This window comes from Botryllus schlosseri, chromosome 7 (assembly GCF_051294905.1).
Source record: "Botryllus schlosseri isolate E-star chromosome 7, Bs_hap1, whole genome shotgun sequence".
NCBI lineage: Eukaryota > Metazoa > Chordata > Ascidiacea > Stolidobranchia > Styelidae > Botryllus > Botryllus schlosseri.
In genome coordinates, this window is record NC_137242.1 from 24,656,162 (window position 1) to 24,677,025 (window position 20,864).

A 20,864-nucleotide genomic window follows, 5' to 3' on the forward strand; every position below is an offset into this window, starting at 1 on the left:
TCCAACCCGTAGAAGCGGATTTATTTGAGTTTTTCAGTTATAATTCGGGGATTACCCGCCGTCAATGCTATTTTTGCAAATCCAGAACTTCCAGCTGCAATAACTCCGCTTCCGCGGGTTGGAATTGAGTATGCGACCAATTGAGATTTTCAGCCCTCCGCAATGGAAAATAGTATCGGAACTATAATTATTGTTGATAAAACAACACTTACTGGCAATGAGCGTGCACTTTCAGTACTCGTAAAAATCATCTCTCTCCGCGGATTCAAATCATTAGAATTAATGCCCGGTTCAGATTCGAATACTGGAATCATTGTTCACAGCCTCGGCTGTTTTATGATTGGCTCCGTTTTGTTCAACAGGGAAAACGGCGATGTCAAAATTTGGGACGTGAGGACCCTGGAAACGTTGCAAGGCTTCACGCTTAATTCTGGTATTCGGTGCATGGACGCCCACCCCTATTTACCCCTCATAGCTTGGTAAGTTCTGTTATCATCGGTTCATAGTAGTTTGTTCAAAACCATCGTTGTTCTAGGTTTGGAGTAGAGGTCTGCGGATAACCGCGCTACATTCAGCCACTATTCAGAAGATAAGTCATCTAGCTAGTAACGGCATACTTCCAAAACACGGCAACCAGGGGCGTAGCCAGCCGAGATAAAAAGGGGGTAGAACTGAATAAAGGGGGCAGAATGAGCCTCTATGCGTCATACCTTTAGCGATAGCGACTTCTGTATTCCGTACGCTTTTGAAAGCGCAACTAATTGGCGGATCTAATTACTGAAACCGGGTTAGCAATCAACAGCTTGCACGGGATCGTGTTAGCAATCAACAACTTGCACGGGGATCATGTTACGATGCGCACGCGCTCATCCCGTGACAGTGCAGGAGATCTTATTTGTATTCAAATAAGTAATCGACCTCGAAACAATACCGGAACAACATTTCACGACGAACAATCTATACAGCGCAGAATCTGTTATATCTTCATTAATTTTGACATGATTCAATTCGCGTGTATGAGTAACGTCTTCTCGGCGTTTTAATTCCGTTCATTTCGAACATGGCGCATATACTAATTGTACCGGCGTGTGAATAATGACTTATTCGCAAAGCGAGGGAATCTCAAATAAGTTTCGGCGCGGCTATTGAAGGCTGAATGCGTCCCGGTGGGATACCGATCACGAAGGGCATAATCTAGTATGACATATAGATGGTCATTGAGGTCAAGACAGTGCACAATAATGGCGTCAAAAATAAAATGCGAATCGAATTTATTGTGTCTTCACGCTGTTTTGGGGAACAGGCTTGAGTTCGGCAAAGCACGAATCAGATGCGATTGCTTTAAAACATGATTTTATTCAGTTAGAAGTTGTTATTTTCATGTTATTAATGTTCGTTATCGTTTACAATGAACTGTTGATGAGAAAACAACGCGTGAACGACGCGACAAATGTTGTTATTGCTCGACGACTGCATTCAGAATAAAGAGATTAAACTGATCGCTAACCCTCGCCAAGAGAAAAATGTAACAATGCCCCTTTCACACTTGCATAGACGCGCTTCCATAGACGAGAGATCGACGAGAAAAAGGCATGTAATCAGCGTCGGCGATCGGCGACGCGCGCAGCAAATTGAAATTAGGGGATAACGTGAAGAAATGTTGTTATAGCAGTAACGTTGACTTGGGATTTTCGGGATAGAATCGAGCCTGGAAGGGGGTAGAACGTTCTTCAATTCTACCCCCCTGTCTACGCCCCTGACGGCAACCTTGCTTTGAATAGCCTTACAGGGCCATTGTTATGCTTGGACATAAGGCTGTTCAAAAATAACTTTTTTTTCAAATTCTACTGGCTAAATGATAAAATTGTCTGTTTGCCTAAAAAAATGCTGCACACCAATTTCGGCTCAATTCCAACCTATCGCGGCATTGCTACAAGAGAAAAAACTTTTGGATTTATTTAGTAAAAATGAATGTGAAAGCTTTTGGAATTTCACTGGCTACCCCATGAAAATTGTCTGAAAAAGCGATGCACAACAATTCGAACAAATAGAAGCTAAATTATTGATGTTCAAAATTTGAGATTTTCAATCATAATATTTATGGTGGGCAATCCTACATCTATAATGAATGATTGAAGAATTTTCCACCGTAAACACTATTTTTTCCAAATATAAAATTTTGTACTCGCAATAACTTCGATTCTACTGGTTGGAATGGAGCCAAATTTGTTATGCATCGTTTTTTCAGACAGCATTACAATTTCATGGGGTATCAAGTAAAATTTGAAAATTATTTACTTTTAATGAATATATCCAAAACATTTTTCTCTTATAGCAATGCCTCTGTAGGTTGTAATTGAGCCAAAATTGGTGTGCAGTGTTTTTGTTTAGGCATCCTGTTAACTTTATCAAGTAGCTGGTAAAATGCCCTATTGGACATGAAGTCAACTTGAAAGGCTGCATTTGGACCCCTGTCAGTTATAATAAATACATCAATATTCCCAGTGCAGCAATGGCAGATGCTAGCTCACTCTTACTCCGTACTACCATGCTGTGACGTCACGAAATTTGATGATATGTTGCTGCCTCAAATGGTTGATACTGATATTTCTTTCGATGTGTAATATTGACTCGATATTATCCGCAAACATATGATCTAGTGTCGAGTGCTTGACTGGTTGTATGCTTGGATTCTTCAAGCTGCTGTATTGTAGCTTGGAAAGTATGGTTACGGCCCGGCCGGGGTTGTAATGACTCGACTCGCGACTTTTTGGTGACTCGACATGACTCGAGTCAATCTGTGCATTGACTCGACTTGTAGGACTACTTGAGTCATTGCCGATGACTCGGACAAAGTCATAGCACTGGAGACTTGGCCAAGACCGACATTACATTGTAATTTCGAAGAATAGTAATTTACCACACTATTGGGATTTCGTCTATTAGTATAGGTTCTTGAAAATGCGACCAGAAACTGTGTTAAGTGAGAAAAATGAGTATATTTTGAATGCGATGCATTCGATATCACCGAGTGGAGTTGTAAAAAGTAGATTTAACAAGACTTTAACTCTAAACTTAGCAGTCATCACAATGACTTGGACTCGAGTCATAATACCATGACTCGGACTTGACCCTCTGCTCGTCGACTTAGACTCAGACTCGACTCTGTGGTTAATTGAAAATGACTCGACTTGACTCGAGTCAAAACTATAAAAGTGAGATGGAATTGTGACTCGGAACCTTGTGACTTGGTTAAAACCCTGGGCCCGGCCAATGTAAGATTTTTCAACCCAAGGCAATACCGTCAATAGCCTATCACATATTTGTGCCAAACTTTGTAAGGCTAATGATTTTAAAAAGCTGAAATTCATAATGATGCAGGTGCTTTAGTGATTATAAATTTGAAACACTCTGCAAATCGGTCTCGAAGGTCGAAACGCCCGGCAAACTCCCTCCGGCCTTTAATAAAGCATATGAAGTGGCCTCTACGGCCCTTTCGTGTATACATGTATAAAGTATTCAGAGCCGACTTTGTTTATAAACAACCTAGTGTGAATGCACTCCTCAAAATCGTTTCAGTACAGCATTTATGAAAACAATTAAAATTGTTTCACACGCACCTCTGAAAACAAACGATCGTATTACAGTGGCACGCCCAGCCCGTCCATGTACTTCCACAGCCACAACGCAGACGAACTGGCCCACATCAAGTACTACGAGGGATTCCTGGGCCAGCGGATCGGATCGGTCACAGCTGTGAGGTTTCACCCGAGACTGGTAGGTGATGATTAAGGTTGTTCAAAAATATCTCTTTCTTCAAATTACAGGGGCAATATTAAAAGAAATGGTTAGGCTGGCTAAAGAACTGGCTAAAATTGTTAAATAGTCTTAAAAACGATGCGTTACAAATTTAGCTTGATTCCAACCGGCAGAAGCGAAGTTATTCCAGCCAAAAATTTTTGATTTGAAATAATAGTATTTACGGTGGGTAGTAGGGATGGTGTGAACGTGAGGTTCACGTTCTCGTTCTGTGTGTGAACCTGGGAAATTTAGAGGTTCACGTTCACAAACAAACCTTGGTAGGTTCTGCACTGTGAACCTTTTTTCATATATTACAATTTTCACTTCAGTATAACATCTTTTGTCGAAATTTATTGCATTTCAACTGAGGGCCACTCTATGCATGACGCTGGCAGCATAAAAAAAAATCAACACTAAACGAGCATGCTCCTTGGCAATCTCAAACATTTTACTTGCTTTGTTGCTAAAGTTTGCTCGAAATATCCAGCTTTCCGTTGGTTTATATTTAGTGACACTCTGCTGTGAGCTTCACCCGCAATCACACAACATCAAGAACTGAATACACTACATGTAGGTAGTCAGCAAATGATGCTTATTCATCCAATCAATGAAATTGATGTCGTGCCTGATGTAAAAAATCTAGCAGGTGTACGGGGTCAATCTTGATTTCATATGTTTATTGCATCATGAAAACCAAATTCGTGCGATTGGGGTGTTGGCTACTGCTGTGTAACTTGTTAAAGGGGTAATATTGGTAGCAAGTACAGAAACCCGTTTTACACTCTGCTCAATATTAACGTAGCAATTATACTCAGACGCCGAATACATTGTCCGGTCTAGCCTATACTGTTGAGGCGTAGGATTATATTCCCTTGCTAGTCCTCGTCGAAGTTGTTGGCAAAGGACGGAAGATATTGATTTATGGGATTATTATAATATTTGATTGCCCCAGTTGATACATTTGGCAACGTTTCAAACGTCAATATGTACTTTAGCATTATGGCATTATGTGGCCCGAGTTGTCGCTAGGTATCGTGTACATTTATATATGCTATCACTTCACTGAAATCCTCCTCGCCACCTCATCCGCGTAATCAGTGTCTTACAAAAAACCTAGAGGTGTGTCGTGCTATAAGTCGGCAGTTACGGAAAATAATGAACAATATCGGCCTGGTGTAAATGACCATAGTAGCTGACAAACACCATGAATGCCACAAACAAACAAACAAACTTCACTGAAATGTAGGGTTGTAATTAGCAATATGACGTCACGTGACGTCATGAGGTTCACGCTCGCGTTCACACAGAACCTTTCAAAAAGGTCCGGGTTCACACGAGCCTGAACCTTTCAGAGGTTCACACCATCCCTAGTGGGTAGTTCTATAATTATTAATTGACGAATTTCCCAGAATCCCAAATTTTATACTCCAATATCTTCACTTCTATAGATTGGAACTAAGCCGAATTTGCCGTCAGCCACAAAGCACTTCTGGATTTTCAGAGTTCTCAAGGGATCTTTACCCACTTGTTATACTTACTCTAGCAGTTCAGTTTTTCGACCACTTCCATTTCTCTATACAATTGCATTGTATAATCATACTGAACTGAACCCAAATCTTTTCGGCTGACACTCGTCAGGAGTAATCGTCAGCAACTAGTAGAGAATTGGAAAGAACATTGCATATCAACAATCGTATCACAAAAGATGGTGTCACTGGTATGAAATTTCGAATAATCGGGGCGAAGAGAGTGCTTATTCTCAATGTAGTATTTTTAGATGGTACACGAACTCATTCTGTAGTCACAGACTTAGTTGGCGTATTTTGATACGATGTTCTTTCTGATTCTCTACTAGTCGCTGACGATTACCCGTGACGAGCGTCAGCCGAAAATATTTGTGTTCATTTCAATATGAATATACTGATCAATTGCATATTGAAGCTGTGTACCTCCAAGAAGCTCTTCCATTTCATTGAACGTCATGTTTAATTCCTTGCTGAAAGAAATGCCGCAGACTTTCCCAAGTTTTTATCCCGGCTACGAGGATCGAGACCTAATGACATGTTCTATTCGTTCAGGCTCATCTGGTCGTGGGCACGGCCGACTCCTACCTTACAATGTATTCGGGCGACACAAGGCTACAGTCGGGCTGATCTCTACTACTCTCGTTACGATATGCAATTGCGATATTAGCATATAATTTTGCTTTTACCGATAAGTGGCAATAAACTTTGTATGCTTTGCGTTTTCGTTTCTGTAGTTGAGTGTTTGGATTAGGCTTCTTTGCCCATGTGTCGAGCCATACTTGGATAACTAGATAACTGTAGTTGTGTAATCTTATTCTATCTAATTTGTGAAATGTTTTTTGGTTCTCGTTTTAATTCTAAGTCTAATTTCTGCTTTTCCTAAGAATGCTACAGGCAAACTGTATTGCGAAACAACCCAAGAATGCTGTACATACATTTGCTGTTCTTATGCTCTTGAGAATGTACTCGACTTTGATACCGACTGAAGTGATTCAATTTCCGAGTTTTTGCAAAGTAGGTCATTTTAATTCTGATCTTATTTGGAACAACTTATAATTCCAATCTGATATGGAAATTACTGTGTAGCTATAGTAATTCTAGTTTTATTTGGAGAAGCTGAATATGTTCTGGTGGTCCAAGTAAGAACTAGGAAGGAGGAAAGAAGTACAACACCAATCATGACCACAGAATCTTAAGATACAAGCTAGAACACCATGGAATCAGGGGTATTGCAGCAACTCTACTTGAAAGCTACCTGGCAAATCGCAAACAATTTGTTAAACTGGGGACATTAAGATCGACTACCAGAGATATAACTTGTGGAGTCCCACAAGGCTCAGTCCTTGGACCGACTTTTTTCCTCATTTATATTAACGACATTGTTAATGCATCTTTATTCCGCACAAGCCTATTTGCTGATGATACTCACCTCTTCATAACCTCTAACACTGGCAATGATTTGCATGCATCCGTGAATAGGGAACTCCCAAAAGTGTCGAGATGGCTCCAAGCAAACAAACTAAGCTTGAATGCAGATAAGACCGAGATGCTCCTTTTAAATAATGCCAATCATAGTTTCACTGTGAACATCAATCATAAACAAATCTCCATATGTGACTCAGCAAAATATCTCGGTGTCACTATTGATGCTAAAATGTCTTGGAAGCAGCCAATGATATATATATCATTGGAAGCAGCATATTGAATGCACAATATCAAAACTAGCTCGGTGTGTGGGAATAATGACCCGTCTGCAATCTTTGGTTTCCAGATCAATACTACGAACCATATATTTTTCTCTTTTCCACTCTCACCTGCAATATGGAATCGTAGTATGGGGAAGTGCATGCAAAACATTTCTGTGCAGAATTCGAACCCTGCAAAACCGTGCGATACGGCTGATCTCATCTGTACCTTTACGTACCAATTTATCGCCTTACTACCGCGTAAGCATCGAATTTTGCGAGTTGATGAGCTATATCGCTTCGAAGTATCAAAAGTTGTTCACAAATATTTTTCCAATAGTCTGCCCCCTGTGTTTGATGACTTTTTCATACCTGCTAAAAATGTCCATTCCCATTACACGAGATCCTCGTCAAAGGGAAATATCTACTTACCCCCACCCAATAGCAACCTAACTAAGAGATCTATCGACTAGTCGGGACCTATCATTTGGAATGCATTACCACCACATATCCGTGAGTGGCCTTATGATAGATTCAAAAAAGCCCTACTTGATCACCTCTTATCGTTACACTAACACTGTTGCCCTACCTCGTCCAGACATTTCTTCATTGATCATTTGCTACCATCGCTTAATTTTTTTTCTATTTTATTTTTTTAACTACTGTAACTTTTTTTACAGCCAGACTGTTTAGAGTCAAGTGTACCTATTTGATGCTGGTGTGATCAGACTAGATGACCCTCACGGTCTTATCGATCATTCCTATCTAATACCGAATACTGTGCATGCATATTTTCTGTACCACCACCACTGCCGAGTGTTATGTATTTTGGTTTGATGAAAAATAAAGACTCTCTCTCTCTCTCTCTCTCTCATGAACGAACATAGAACACTATAAATGACATGGCCATTTCGAACGTTGGCAGTTGACACTACACCAGTAGAGCATTTCTTAACCTGCGGAACCCCAAATCTCTACCGAGTGAAAAACAAAAATCTACCACAATGCTCATTTACTGCATTAGTATAGATTAAAAAATGTACTGTGCATCATCAAATTGGTAAAAGAATAAATCATTCAAGTATAATTTTCACACAAAACAAAAATCCTAATGAAAATTCGTAGGGAATCAATATGACTTCTGCCGTCTCCTATCTGATACCAGTACATGCGAGACTTCACCTTGGAAAGTGTCATCTTATTGTTCAGAAGAAACGAAACAGCGTGTTACTACATGAATACACTACATGAATTGGAGATAGAATTGACACTTGAAAGGACGGGGTTTCTATTCGAACGCCAATCTCCCACGCCATTGCACATGATGTACCACCACAACAGTAACAATTTGAATACTGATCGTGCCTAATTGCCCGTAACCAATAATGTCCTAATTCAATTTTTGCTACGATTTTCATCATTTCAATACACCACAAGACTGCGATACAATGAAAGGTAGGAAGGTGTAGAAACGACTAGGAGTAGTCTTCGAAATCCGACACCGACCTGGCTCAGGCGATGTAAACAGCAGAAGACATGTACACTGAATGACAAGTAAAAGAGGATAAATATAAAAGGAAAGGTGACAAAAGAGGCGAGATCGATATGTCAGGTCGTGGTCCGGTAAACCAGATGAGGCTTAACTCTAGTATTTATTCAGCAGAAATTGCTTGTATTTCGATTTGAATGTGGGCACTGGACATGCTCGATGACTGTCGGATACTGTTCCACAAATCAGATCCGGCATATTTGATAGAACAATGATCTTTTCGCTCGATCATATGATAATTGGACGACGTACGGCGCGCGTGTACCATGATACCGGGGTAAAGAAGTCATTGAAGTTTTAGTTTCCGCATATTCTTTTTGTTTGGGACACCGAATCTTTTGAGCAGTGGTTTGGTGGACACACATCCGGGGCCCTGGCTATTATACGGAGGACCTGGTGTTGTAGTTTTTGCAGCGGCTACAGTGCAGTTTTACCGGATGCCCCCCAACAGATGATGCAATATTGTCACTTCGATTGGAATAGTGATTTGAAGAGTATCAGTTGCATCGTCGATATATGTATTTTCTATTGAAATAACTTCATAAAAATGCACACACAAAATTAGGGGTCTAGAAATAATTTTTTTAATATTCTTCAGATCAAAACCCATGGTGGGACTCGAACCCACAATCCCCGGCTTAGGAGGCCGATGCCTTATCCATTAGGCCACATGGGCGATGGTCAGGGTCTGATTAACACCGGTATTAATTACCACGAAATAAGTGGGGAAGATTATTATAAACAATTTGTTTTTCCCTATTGCAAAGTATTTGAATCGTCGGTTGGTCATATCATCCAAGATTCAATTGTTATAAGGTTAAACTATTCTTCTACCTGTAGAGTTGAGTGGTTGTTAACATTTGGAAGGTTTCGAAATGCACCAACGCAAATGATTTTGCTTAGAAAAAAACCCATGGTGGGACTCGAACCCACAATCCTCGGCTTAGGAGGCCGATGCCTTATCCATTGGGCCACATGGGCTGTATATTGTGCCGGCGGCAACATCTGGGCATTTAAAACAGTCATCGAGGTACTTGACATCATTTCAAATGTCAGTGATCGGTACTTTGCAAGCCCTCTAATGAGTTGAAGGACGGAATTTGAGCTAGCGATCGGAACATAAGTCACTGTATTAACGGCTTCCGTAATAGTAATCTGTGATGACGTCCTGCTCCGTGATACTTACAATCGCTTTAACCGCGGCTCATTCAACGGGCTCTATAGCTACTCACTATAAATCGCGTAATTCGTCGCAGTAGTGATACTTCTACCGAATAATTATTTGGCACTATAGCAACTGACTATTGAGTGTCGCTGGAAGTTGAGTATGAACTTTTGATGATTTTACGAATGTCAATAACAAAGAGACCCTTGGATAGAAGGTATACAAACCTTCAATATACTGGTAAATTGGATATATTCATATTGAAATAAACCCTAATATTTTCTGCTGACTCTCGTCACCGGGCTAATCGTCAGCAACCAGTAGAGAATTTGAAAGGACATATACCAACAATCATACCACCAAATATGAAGTCACCCACATAAATTATACTATTCGAGATTTCAGGCCGATGACGTCAAAATCGGTGATGCCACTGTTGATATACAATGTTCAATTACAGCCAGACTGTTCTGAGTCAAGTGTACCTGTTTGATGCTGGTGTGATCAGACTAGATGACCTTCACGGTCCTATCTAATACCGAATACTGTGCACGCATATTTTCTGTACCACCATCACTGCCGTTTGTTATGTATTTTGGTTCGATGAAAATAAAGACTCTCTCTCTCTCTCTCTCTCTTTTCGATAACTGAATGAATAGTTTTCGTGTCATTTTCATCAAGAATTGATGTATTGTAAACCAAAGATTGAAGAACAGAACGTCCTGTATAAAACTAAAACATAGCTGTGTGACCTCATAAAGCATAGCTCCGCCACAGATGACTCATAATCGTAATCAATCAATCAATCTATCAAACGACAGATTATATTTTCATCTAGGCCCAAGACACACACACAATGTACAATGCGATATACAAGACACGCAATGCGATGTAATGAACAGATAGGGGATGCCCAACGACCAACCAATTGGGGTCTCTTGAACTGGCATCCACCTCCACTTAGTGCCCGCGATGTCCCAGTCTTCTTCGTTGTTATTCTTTCTTTGTCGGTTCTTTTTAAAAGATATTTTTTGCTCTTTTTCTTTCTTTGAAGTTTTTTTGGGCATTGTTTTGTCGCCGTAAGAACATCGTCAACGGTTCTTTTATTTTCTTTCCCCCATTAAGTTACACAATATGTAGGCTACCATACAATACACCTACCTACACGGCTACACCAGACACAATGCGATTCATGAACACTAGGAAGATGTCGAAACGAATAAAGTACGCGGGTCTATCGATGATTCAGTGCACCAGCACCCACCTCCACTATAACCGTTGTATCACTACCAATATCATGCCCAATCTAGCTGCGATTGGCCTTGATTTTTCGGCTGTCTCTCTTGTGACACTTCCATGAATTCGTCCTACATCTCGTCTTACATTGTAAAGGCGACTTAACGACTGCGACGCAGCTCATAATTAGCCCAGATAAACTTCCGCGGCGCTCAATTAGTAACGCGCTATAGCCTAGCTGAGACAGTGTTGCCTGTTGTCAGTATGACTTCGCTAATGAAATCATACGCTGCAAGAATTATAGTTTCGATACTATTTTTCACTGTGGGAAGCGTAAAACCTCGATTGGTCGTTCCGCAGGATACGAAACAAGTAGTAAAAAGCTACGCACGTTCGTGGAAATCGCATAGAATGTCTGTGAAGTGATCGACTCACAGCATTATTGTCATAAAGGTGCAATAAAACAGGCATGGTCGAAACATACCAAACAATCTTTATTGTGATCTAGTACTACCCTTATAATATTTGCGGTTGTATAAAAGGTACCTTGATATTTCCATATCTTTCTTACTGTTATCACGTCATGCGAGTTGATACTCAAATACACTACTCAATGCCGAATATCCGATTCAGAATCGAATCACCAAGTATTCGATTGTGCTAGTAGGTTCAATTCTGCCATTGCGGCGCTACATCGGACCACTACATCACAATCGCTCTGATCAGCCACGTTATTGTGGAAAATCTCGTCGCAGTGATCCGCCCCGCCTTCACCTTTTTACTTTTTATTACTTTATTTGTTTATTCATTCATTCATTTCCTTACATTATTACTGAAGAAGTTGAATGCCTGCAGGTTTAAAAATATAAACTTCCCAGACAGCAATGAAGCAAATTTCGTAAAATATTGTAGGTTCAAGAATGAGCAAGGCCGAAACAGTGCTTCGTCTGCTTCCTGGCAAACGCGATTCGGCGTGTACGCGATGTGGAGGAGCTTGACTTCAGCGAAGCCGCAGTCAGTGGAACACCGTGCTGTTTACGTCGCACCACCAGATCTGATGATTCATAAAGTCGGCTTCCTGGCAAACGCGATACGATGTATACGCGATGTGGAGGAGCTTGACTTCAGCGAAGCCACAGTCTGTGGAAAACAGCATATCGCCATTGGGCACTTATATCGCAATTCGTGAAATCGTGGATCTAAAAATGGAATTCCTATAATCAGTTGCTACACACACGGATCGAAGATAAAGATTTGCGGGTTTGTCTCAGTTGAAGTTGGCTGCGTTATATTGTTCACCTCGCCTACCCATCGCCACATATCATATTTATTCAGTCCTGAAAATGTCGCTCAAGAATTGGATTCTCTTTATCTCCGTGATCTGGTCGCGTTCGTCAGGTACGAAGTATAATCTTCTTCAATTTCGAATCGGATTGGAATTTATCTTTTTTAGCGAAATTTTGCACAAGAAGTTGTCAACGGCAAATGGATCTCAGCGCGGGATTGTGGGGTTGGTATATGCAAGTATAGGTATACGTTGCCGACGAACGTTCTACTGTGTGTAGGCTACGTTTAATGTAGGGTCCGGCTCCGGACAGGATGTCGAAGGGAACTTCACGTCGAAGCAAAAGATGAAAAGAAATGACTGTGAGTCGATTTCGCAATCTTTCATTAGAGATGACATTTGTGCTGAGACTCTGTTTGCTTGCTGCATTCCAGACCCGTACCAACTATACGGGATTTTCAAAATGGGCAACTAGAACTAGAACTAGAACTATAGTCACGTTTCAATACTCGCAACTTGTAGTACCACCAAAACAAACCATGCACTCTTCAAAACTCGCAACAGGAACTAGAACAGGTGCGGCCAACCGTGGTCCGCGAGAAGGTTTTGAGTGGCTCGTGAGGTAATTCTCGAAATTAGTTATAATATCAAAATAATAAATTACCCGGGTAATTTATTGCGAACTTGAAAGACCAACCTAAAATTTGATTAGCCTGACCGCGAACTTTGGGATGTTGAAATATCACTTCTGAAGCATTGGCGTAGCCGGGGGCCAACCATAATTTTCGTCGATCTTCGTATATGACCAGACTAATTGACCATAAACTAGAATATTGCGTGGCAGATTTCTTTGACTTGATATTTTTCTTAGCACTTCGCGCGATTTATTATCACTCGATTTCTTGCTTTTAGTATTGGTTCCTCCCGTGAAAATTGAAAATTAAAAATACGATTAATTTACTGAATTGAGTCTAATTATATTCGCAGTTATGAGAGAACGTGTCGTCCAACATGCGACTTCGCGTCTGCACTCGCAAAAAGATCGTCGGCGATGAAACCTTTGCACAAAATGATAGAGGCATATTCACTGAGATCTTCGATATTGATACGTCCCAGCGGCAATTAATCATTTCCTGGTTACAGGAGCACTAAGCCCACCGGTATACAGAGGCGTCCCACAATATATGCAACTAACATTATTATTGACCGAATTCATTCATTAACTTTGAAAGGATTTCGCGCTTTGCTCGGCTAGGACGTGTAAACAGAGTTTTCATGACATATAATTGTTATCGATTTTGGTGCGCAGTAATACAAGCCTTATTTTTACCATTATCTATTCCGGCTCGCTCCAATCGGACTACTAAAAACGGACATCAACATTTTTTTGTTTTGGGGTATTCATGGTGTTTGTCGACTACTATGGTCATTTAGACCAGGCTGATATTCAAGTGGCTGATATTCAAGAGGGGCGTGAAAGTATCTGAGGGATCGCGAAGAGGGCGCTTATCTTCTTCTACTTTTCATACAATGTGCATGCCTCCTCTTTACATCGCCTAGGACAAGGTGGGTGTCTGATTTCAAAGATTACTCCAAGTCGTTTCGACATCTTCCTATCATTTTATTGTATCGCATTTTTTGTGGTGTATTTAGGCTTACCATACGTCCTCTTTTAAGAGGATTTGTCCTCTTGTTTTACTTTTTTGAAAGTGTCCTCGGAGGACGCCCTTTTGTCCTCTTTTTTGAGATTTTGTCCTCTTTTTTGAAAATTTAGGTCAGATTTATAGGAAATTGCGAGTGATATGTCGCAAATTAGCGCAGAAGTGAAGCTCCGGCTCCGGGTATTTCGGAGGGAAAAAAAGCGGTGAGTTTAGCTCTGAGCGAAAAGCGAAAAGAAGACCTTTTTTTTTTTTTTTTTAGTCATCCACCTGGCAATGTGGAGAGAAAAACGGTATTTTGAGCTCTGAGCGGAAGTGATGACCTTTTTTTTTTAGTCAACCGATCACGAAGTGGGAAAAATTTACCGGTTTTTGAGAATTATTCTCCAGTTTTGCATGTCTGAAATTTCTGAAAAAGTGTCCTCTTTTTACATTTCCAAAATATGGTAAGCCTAGGTGTATTGAACTAATAAATTGCTAATAAACCGAAGCCATCCGAGAGAAATGACGTTTCTTGAACTCTGAATGAGTTTAATTTGTACGGAAACTTCCAAGTTTCACCAACGATCCTTATCCTTAATATATTACGATTTTAAATATCATCATTGCGTTGCACCGATCAGAAGAAGTCTGTGAAGATTTACTGGCGACTGTTTGTGTAGCTGTTAGCTGATCCTATACAAAACTGACTAAAAAAATGTCAAATTTCTCGCTCAGTGCTCCAAATACGGCATATCAGTCGAATTTGGGCGCATATCAGTCTCAAAAAAGAGCACAGAATCTCAAAAAGAGACATAAGTGCGTCCTCCGAGGACACTTTCATAAAAGAGGACGCATGGTAACTAGGGTGGAGTGAAAAATGAAAATTTTCGAATTTCAAAAAAGTGTATTGACATGTGGTGCCAAATAGCAAATTAATAAATTCTGTCATAATTTTGGGTTCGTACACCCTCTAGTGCACTTTCATCGAACGAGCCGAAAATAGCTAATTTCGCCATATCTTGATAACCGTTTGCACTAGAAAGCTGGTTTTGGGCTCAAAAGATGCAGAAGCCACATGTTTCTATCTCACTTCCATAGAACTTACTCTTAAAAATGAACAGAAAAAAGTTACAAGCAAATTACTGATTTTATAGGTAAAATTAAGCACCGAAGCAGAGGGTAGGATGTCAATAGCGTGTATTGCTTGATCTTGTGACTGAGCATCAATTACAACTACTTTTCAAAACTTCCTCAAACAAATGAAGCCCCCTCCAAGTATAAATCGTGCTCGGGCATCGAATAGTGACTGCTAAAACTGCATTTACAACGGTCCATCGGTAGTTCAACGGTTCATCGGTAGTGCGGCCTCGCGATATGGTGATAAGTTTAAAACAGTGACCTTCAAGAGATTTCTTACTAATATGCTGTTGTAGAGTTTGTATCACATGTATCACAAGGCTCCTGATCGAAAACACTAAAAATGGAATTCCGCATTCAAAACACAAGCATCAATTCTGTATTGGAAACAGAGAAATTTGTACAGGCTGCACAAACATTAATATCATGTGACATGTTTAGTATTGAAATATTTCATATGATTTTGAGACTTCGGTTTTTATCTGATGAGGCCATCTCTACGTTTGAATCCTAAAACATGGGCAGATGCTTCAGTGACCACTGTCAGATGTATGTCCACTGCCTGGTTGTGGCAAGGATGACAGCCGTAATGGTGATGATCTTAGGTTTTTCAGCTCGAGATCTGACAAGGTCTTGATTTCAGGCAGTTGACAATTTAGTGGAAAGATGTAGCCTCGATGTTGATAATTGGAATTAGGAAGAATCTGATGCTGGTGTCAATGTTGCTGTTCTTAGGTTTGGTTTCATTTATATATCCTCCTTAAAAGTCGTAAATTGGAATTTGGTACGATGTGGTTGATCTAGCATAGCTGTAATCTTGGAAACTGCAAGTCTTCGGACACGTTTCTCCTCGTCACCAAGCATTCCCAGCTAAACATTTTCTGGGTTATCAAAATAAGCATTTCTTCGTAGCATAGATAGTACAAGAGAACGAATTCATGTATCAGGCAGCTTTGTGACACAGGAAACTATACTGTATAATTTTTTTGCGCCATCAACAATGGAATTGTGCATTTTTATTTCAAACCATGACACAAAATAGACTTCCATGCGAAATTGAGCAAGACAGTTCATATTTCTCGATGATAACTCTGTCCCACATGATACCTTGTAAATTTGGCATGTGAGAGTCAACAATCTTGCATGAACGATCGGGCCAGCCTCTAAATATTGCAGATCTGGATCCAATTGACGACTTAGATGGATATTTAAATGAAACCAAACCTAAAAACAGCAACATTGACAGATCAGCATCAGATTCTTCCGAATTCCAATCATGAATATCGAGGCTACATCTTCCAAATTGTCAACTTAAACATCAGACATATTGAACAGCCGCCTGCAATCATGACCTTGTCAGATCTCGAGCTGGAAAACCTGAGATCATCACCAATATAGCTAAGTTATTCTGGCCCCAACCAGGCAGTGGAAAGAGATGTGACAGTGGTGACTGAAGCCTCTGCCCATGTTTCAGGATTCAAAAGTAGAGAAGTACTTCTAATTGACGGGGGTATGTTGCTCAGTCATAAGATCACTCACTACACGCTTTGACATCCCACCCACTGCTTCGGTGCCTAATTTTACCTATAAAATCAGTGATTTGCTTGTAACTTTTTTCTGTTCATTTTTAAGAGTAATTTCTATGGAAGTGAGATGGAAACATGTGGCTTCTGCATCTTTTAAACGTAAAACCAGCTTTCTAGTGTAAGCGGTTATCAAGATATGGCGAAATTGGCTATTTTCGGCTTGTTTGATGAAAGTGCACGACCACTAGAGGGCGTACGAGCCCAAAATTATGACAAAATTTATTAATTTGCTATTTGGCACCACATATCAATGCACTTATTCGAAATTCAAAAATTTTCATTTTTCACTCCACAGTCCACATTAATGGTAACCCTACTATATAATAACGTGTTTGTCAATCATCTGTGCAGAGTGCGTAGAACAATTTGTTGAACCGATAGCAGACGATAGAGATCTTACTAAGATCTGACTTGCTTCCAGACCTTTTTTAACGTCCACTTGAAAAGTAATACATTTATTTATTACATACATTATAGACATTATATTTATTACATTAAATCAAATTATTACTTTGCAAGTGGATGTTATGTAAGGTATGAGAGAAACCAAGATCCTATTATTTTGAATATTAAAATTATAGATTTAAATCGTAATGACTTGCAAGGCAACGCCGACGTTGGCGCTATGGCACAATTTGCAGAATACCACTCTCAGAAAGCCCAAAGGTACTCAATGGAATTATTCTCTTACCGAGCACCTGCGATCCGTATGGAGAAAAATTGTTTGTCCCGTGAAAAAATGCCGAGTTTTAATGGCACGCGGCATATGTTCTTAACATGGCAAAATGACTCGACGCATTCTATATGACTTGGTGTCAGTCTTACCTATATCAGTACCGATACCGGGACAATAGGCAAAAACTGTCTTTCATCAGTTTAAGTTACTTGACTCCACGCTTCAGAAATGCGGATTTACTCGAAGCAAAATTTACGAGTCAATTTCAAGTCATCAAGTGATCAGTGTCAACTAAATCGCTATATCTCGTATATAAGTCCTGATTGTTAACGATACGCAGACGGCTGATGTGACATGTGAGCACACACAGTCTCTCAAAGATTTCGCGTTTGATCGAGCTTCCATTAGGACCTATCATCTGGAATTTATTGTCACAACATATCCTGGAATTGCCTTATAATAAATTAAAAATAGACCTACTTAATGACATCTTGTCGTCTCATTAACACTGTCGTCCTACATCACCCAGACATTGCTTCATTGATCATTTGCTACCATCGTTTAATTTTTTCTATTTTATTTGCTTTCTTTCAACTAACATTTGTTACATCCAGACTGTATAGAGACAAGAGTACCTGTTTGATGCCGTTGTGGTCAGACTAGTTGACCTCCAAGGTCGTATCGATCATTCCAATCTGATACCGAATACTGTACATGCGTATTTTCTGTACCATCATCGTTGCCGTCTGTTTAGTAATGTATTTCGGTTAGATGATTCTCTCTCTCTCTCTCTCTCTCTCTCTCTCTGTTATATCACAGATAAATTGACCGCAAACGCAGTGTCGTAAACTAGTAGTAAAGTAATCTAATTTAAATGTATCTCTCTTCTGTAAACTGCTCATATTACCCTCTTGTATGATTTAAATCGGAGGTCTCAAACTCAAATGTGCTCGCGGGCCAGTTTTCCAGTTTTGACGACGCTACGAGCCGCAGCATTTATAGGGGTATTCTATGTCTTTGCAAGCAGGCCTTATTTGGCGGGAATTGTCATATTGAAAGTGAGTCGATCCAGCAGACTGAGAGTAAACACACATCGTCAAAATGTGATTTACTCTGGTATCAATTTAGGCCTAGCGCTAAAAGAATCATCACATTTATAACTATTTGAATAGAATTGTTGTTGTACTTGATATATATTAATTATAAGATATAGACACCATGTGGGTGGACAAATATATGATGACATCATAGAAGCTATCGGGTTATAATTTTGCAGCTACTATGAATATTTTGAATTTAACAGATTGATAATAGAGACTGATCTGATATCAAAACAGTTTTAAGTTGAGCATTGCAATTCCAATCCAGGATCCAGGTATGCTTCTGATGAGTAGGCTATTAATATCATGGCCAAATATCTTCAATTATAGGAGCAGAAAAAAATATAAATATAATATAAATATATTACCGAATGTGTCCTAGTGATTGAAATGTCGGAACGCCGAACAGCCCATTGTTGTTACATCGTTGGAGCGTACCACTACGGTTTTCGATACCTTTAAGTGGTCTTGATAACATGGTTTAGCGACCAAAGATGTAACTAACAGATTGCCAATAGTTGCCATAACTACTTGCTTGTTAGCGAAATACCATGCTGTGACCTTCTGATCTATTACTATTCCACTGATACGCGATTAGTTTGTTGCGTCCGTGGTTCTAACAAATTCACGTCATTCCGAGTCACTCCGAGTCCACTCGAGTCATTTTCATTTTGCCATCGAGTTAGCCCGAGTCTGAGTAATTCTAAGAAAGGTCGCGTCCAAGTCCAACTCACAAATGTCAGTCAGGAATCGTCTAAGGTTCAGGTTTTGTCATCATGAATTGGAAATGTGGCGAAATAGTCAATTTTCCACGGAATGGTAGCGTTTGCAATTGATGTGATGGTAAAGTTTGGTAATTTGGTTCCGGCTTTCGGAGCAATTTAAGAGGGAATTTTCACTTTATGACCTGAAAAGATATATGTGACACTTATATATTGTCAAATTAATAAAAATCTACAATATCGTCGCGGGCCGCACAAAATGCTCTGGCGGGCCGCGTGTTTGAGACCTCTGATTTAAATCGAGCGACTATCCTTTATACCTTTATATTACTTGAAGAGCTTCTTGGAGGTACAGAACTTCAATATACAATTAAATAGTATATTCATATGGAAATGAACCCGAATATTTTCGGCTGACACTCGTCAGGGGTAATCGTCAGCAACTATAGTAGAGAAATGGAAAGAACATTGTATATCAACATCGTATCACAAATTATGAGGTCACCAGCATGAAAGAGAGAGCCTTCAATGTACTATTTTTAGGTGATACACGAACTCCTTTTGTTGACAGAGTTTTGGTTGGTGTATTTCGGATGACGTCAGATGACGTCATAGTTCGCGTTCGCGCAGAATCTTTCAAAAAGGTTCGAGTCCACAAGAACCTGAATCTTTCAGGGGTTTGCACCATCCTTAGTCGCAGGTTAAGTACCAGAGGCTAGATTGACTAAAATAGTATCTCTTGCGTTTTGAAGAACTGACCGTATCCGGATACTCCGGAATGTAGAGATTGTCTCTCATACAGTGAAAATCGAATGATTTTGACATTGCAATGACTTTTAACAGCGGAAGAATGGACGTAATTTATTTTTGTCCTTGATATTTTTGCGGCATGCACACATATAGCCTACTCATGATCTATACAGTACGTACACACTAGGGATAGTGTGAACCTCTGAAAGGTTCAGGTTCGTGTGAACGCGAACCTTTTGGAAAGGTTCTGTGCGACCACGAACGTGAACCTCATCACGTCACGTGTCGTCATATTGCTATTTCCCACCCTTTATTTCAGTGAAGTGAATGCTTATAATCCTATATTATTGTACAGGTACACGATAGTTAGCGACGACTCGGGCCATATAATGCCACAATACGGAAGTACATATTAAAGTACATATTGTTATTGTTTATGGTATTCATGGTGCTTGTCGAATACAATGGTCATTTACACCAGGCCGATATTCCTTATATTTGATTACGCAACTGCCGACTTGTAGCACGGCACACTTCTGGGCTTTTGAAAGACACCGCTTACGCGTATGAGAGTCATTAAATATTCACAGACGGAAAGCTGGATATTTCGAGCAAACTTTTGCAATAAAGCAAGTAAAATTTTTTGAGATTGTCAAGGTTTAGTATTGATATTTTGTTATGCTGCCTGTTCCATGCATATAGAGTGGCCTGCAGTTGAAACGCAATAAATTTCAACCAAAGATGTTATATTGAGGTAAAAATTGTAATCTAGGAAAAAGGTTCCCAGTGCAGAACTTACCAAGGTTCGTTTGTGAACGTTAACATCTAAATTTGTGAGGTTCACAAACAGAACGCGAACCTCACGTTCACTTCACACCATTACTAATACACACGATCTGCGCATATGCATACCAGCCGAACAACAACAGGTCAACTGGAAGATTGTCAGCTTTTCCGAATACGATTAGAGCTAAAATTATTGATATACGGCTTTTCCATATTAAAT

At 39.9% G+C, this 20,864-nt stretch overlaps 1 protein-coding gene and 2 non-coding genes across 4 annotated transcripts in view; 1 reads left to right on the forward strand and 2 right to left on the reverse strand.

The window, feature by feature from the left end:
* The window catches only part of LOC145442782 (regulatory-associated protein of mTOR-like), a 41,783-nt gene extending 35,739 nt beyond the window's left edge, over positions 1 to 6,044 (forward strand). For both annotated transcript variants that reach the window (XM_080320770.1, XM_080320771.1), the window contains exons 26-28: positions 363 to 479; positions 3,648 to 3,777; positions 5,880 to 6,044. In XM_080320770.1, the coding sequence (XP_080176896.1) occupies positions 363 to 479; positions 3,648 to 3,777; positions 5,880 to 5,954 (322 nt within the window). In that variant the 3' untranslated portion in view covers positions 5,955 to 6,044. The remainder of the gene's footprint in view (positions 1 to 362; positions 480 to 3,647; positions 3,778 to 5,879) is intronic.
* Positions 6,045 to 9,164: 3,120 nt separating this feature from the next.
* Trnar-ccu (transfer RNA arginine (anticodon CCU)) lies at positions 9,165 to 9,237 on the reverse strand. The gene has a single exon. It is a non-coding gene; the product is annotated as a tRNA-Arg (tRNA).
* Positions 9,238 to 9,469: 232 nt separating this feature from the next.
* Positions 9,470 to 9,542, reverse strand: Trnar-ccu (transfer RNA arginine (anticodon CCU)). The gene has a single exon. It is a non-coding gene; the product is annotated as a tRNA-Arg (tRNA).
* Between the last annotated feature and the right edge of the window lie 11,322 nt (positions 9,543 to 20,864).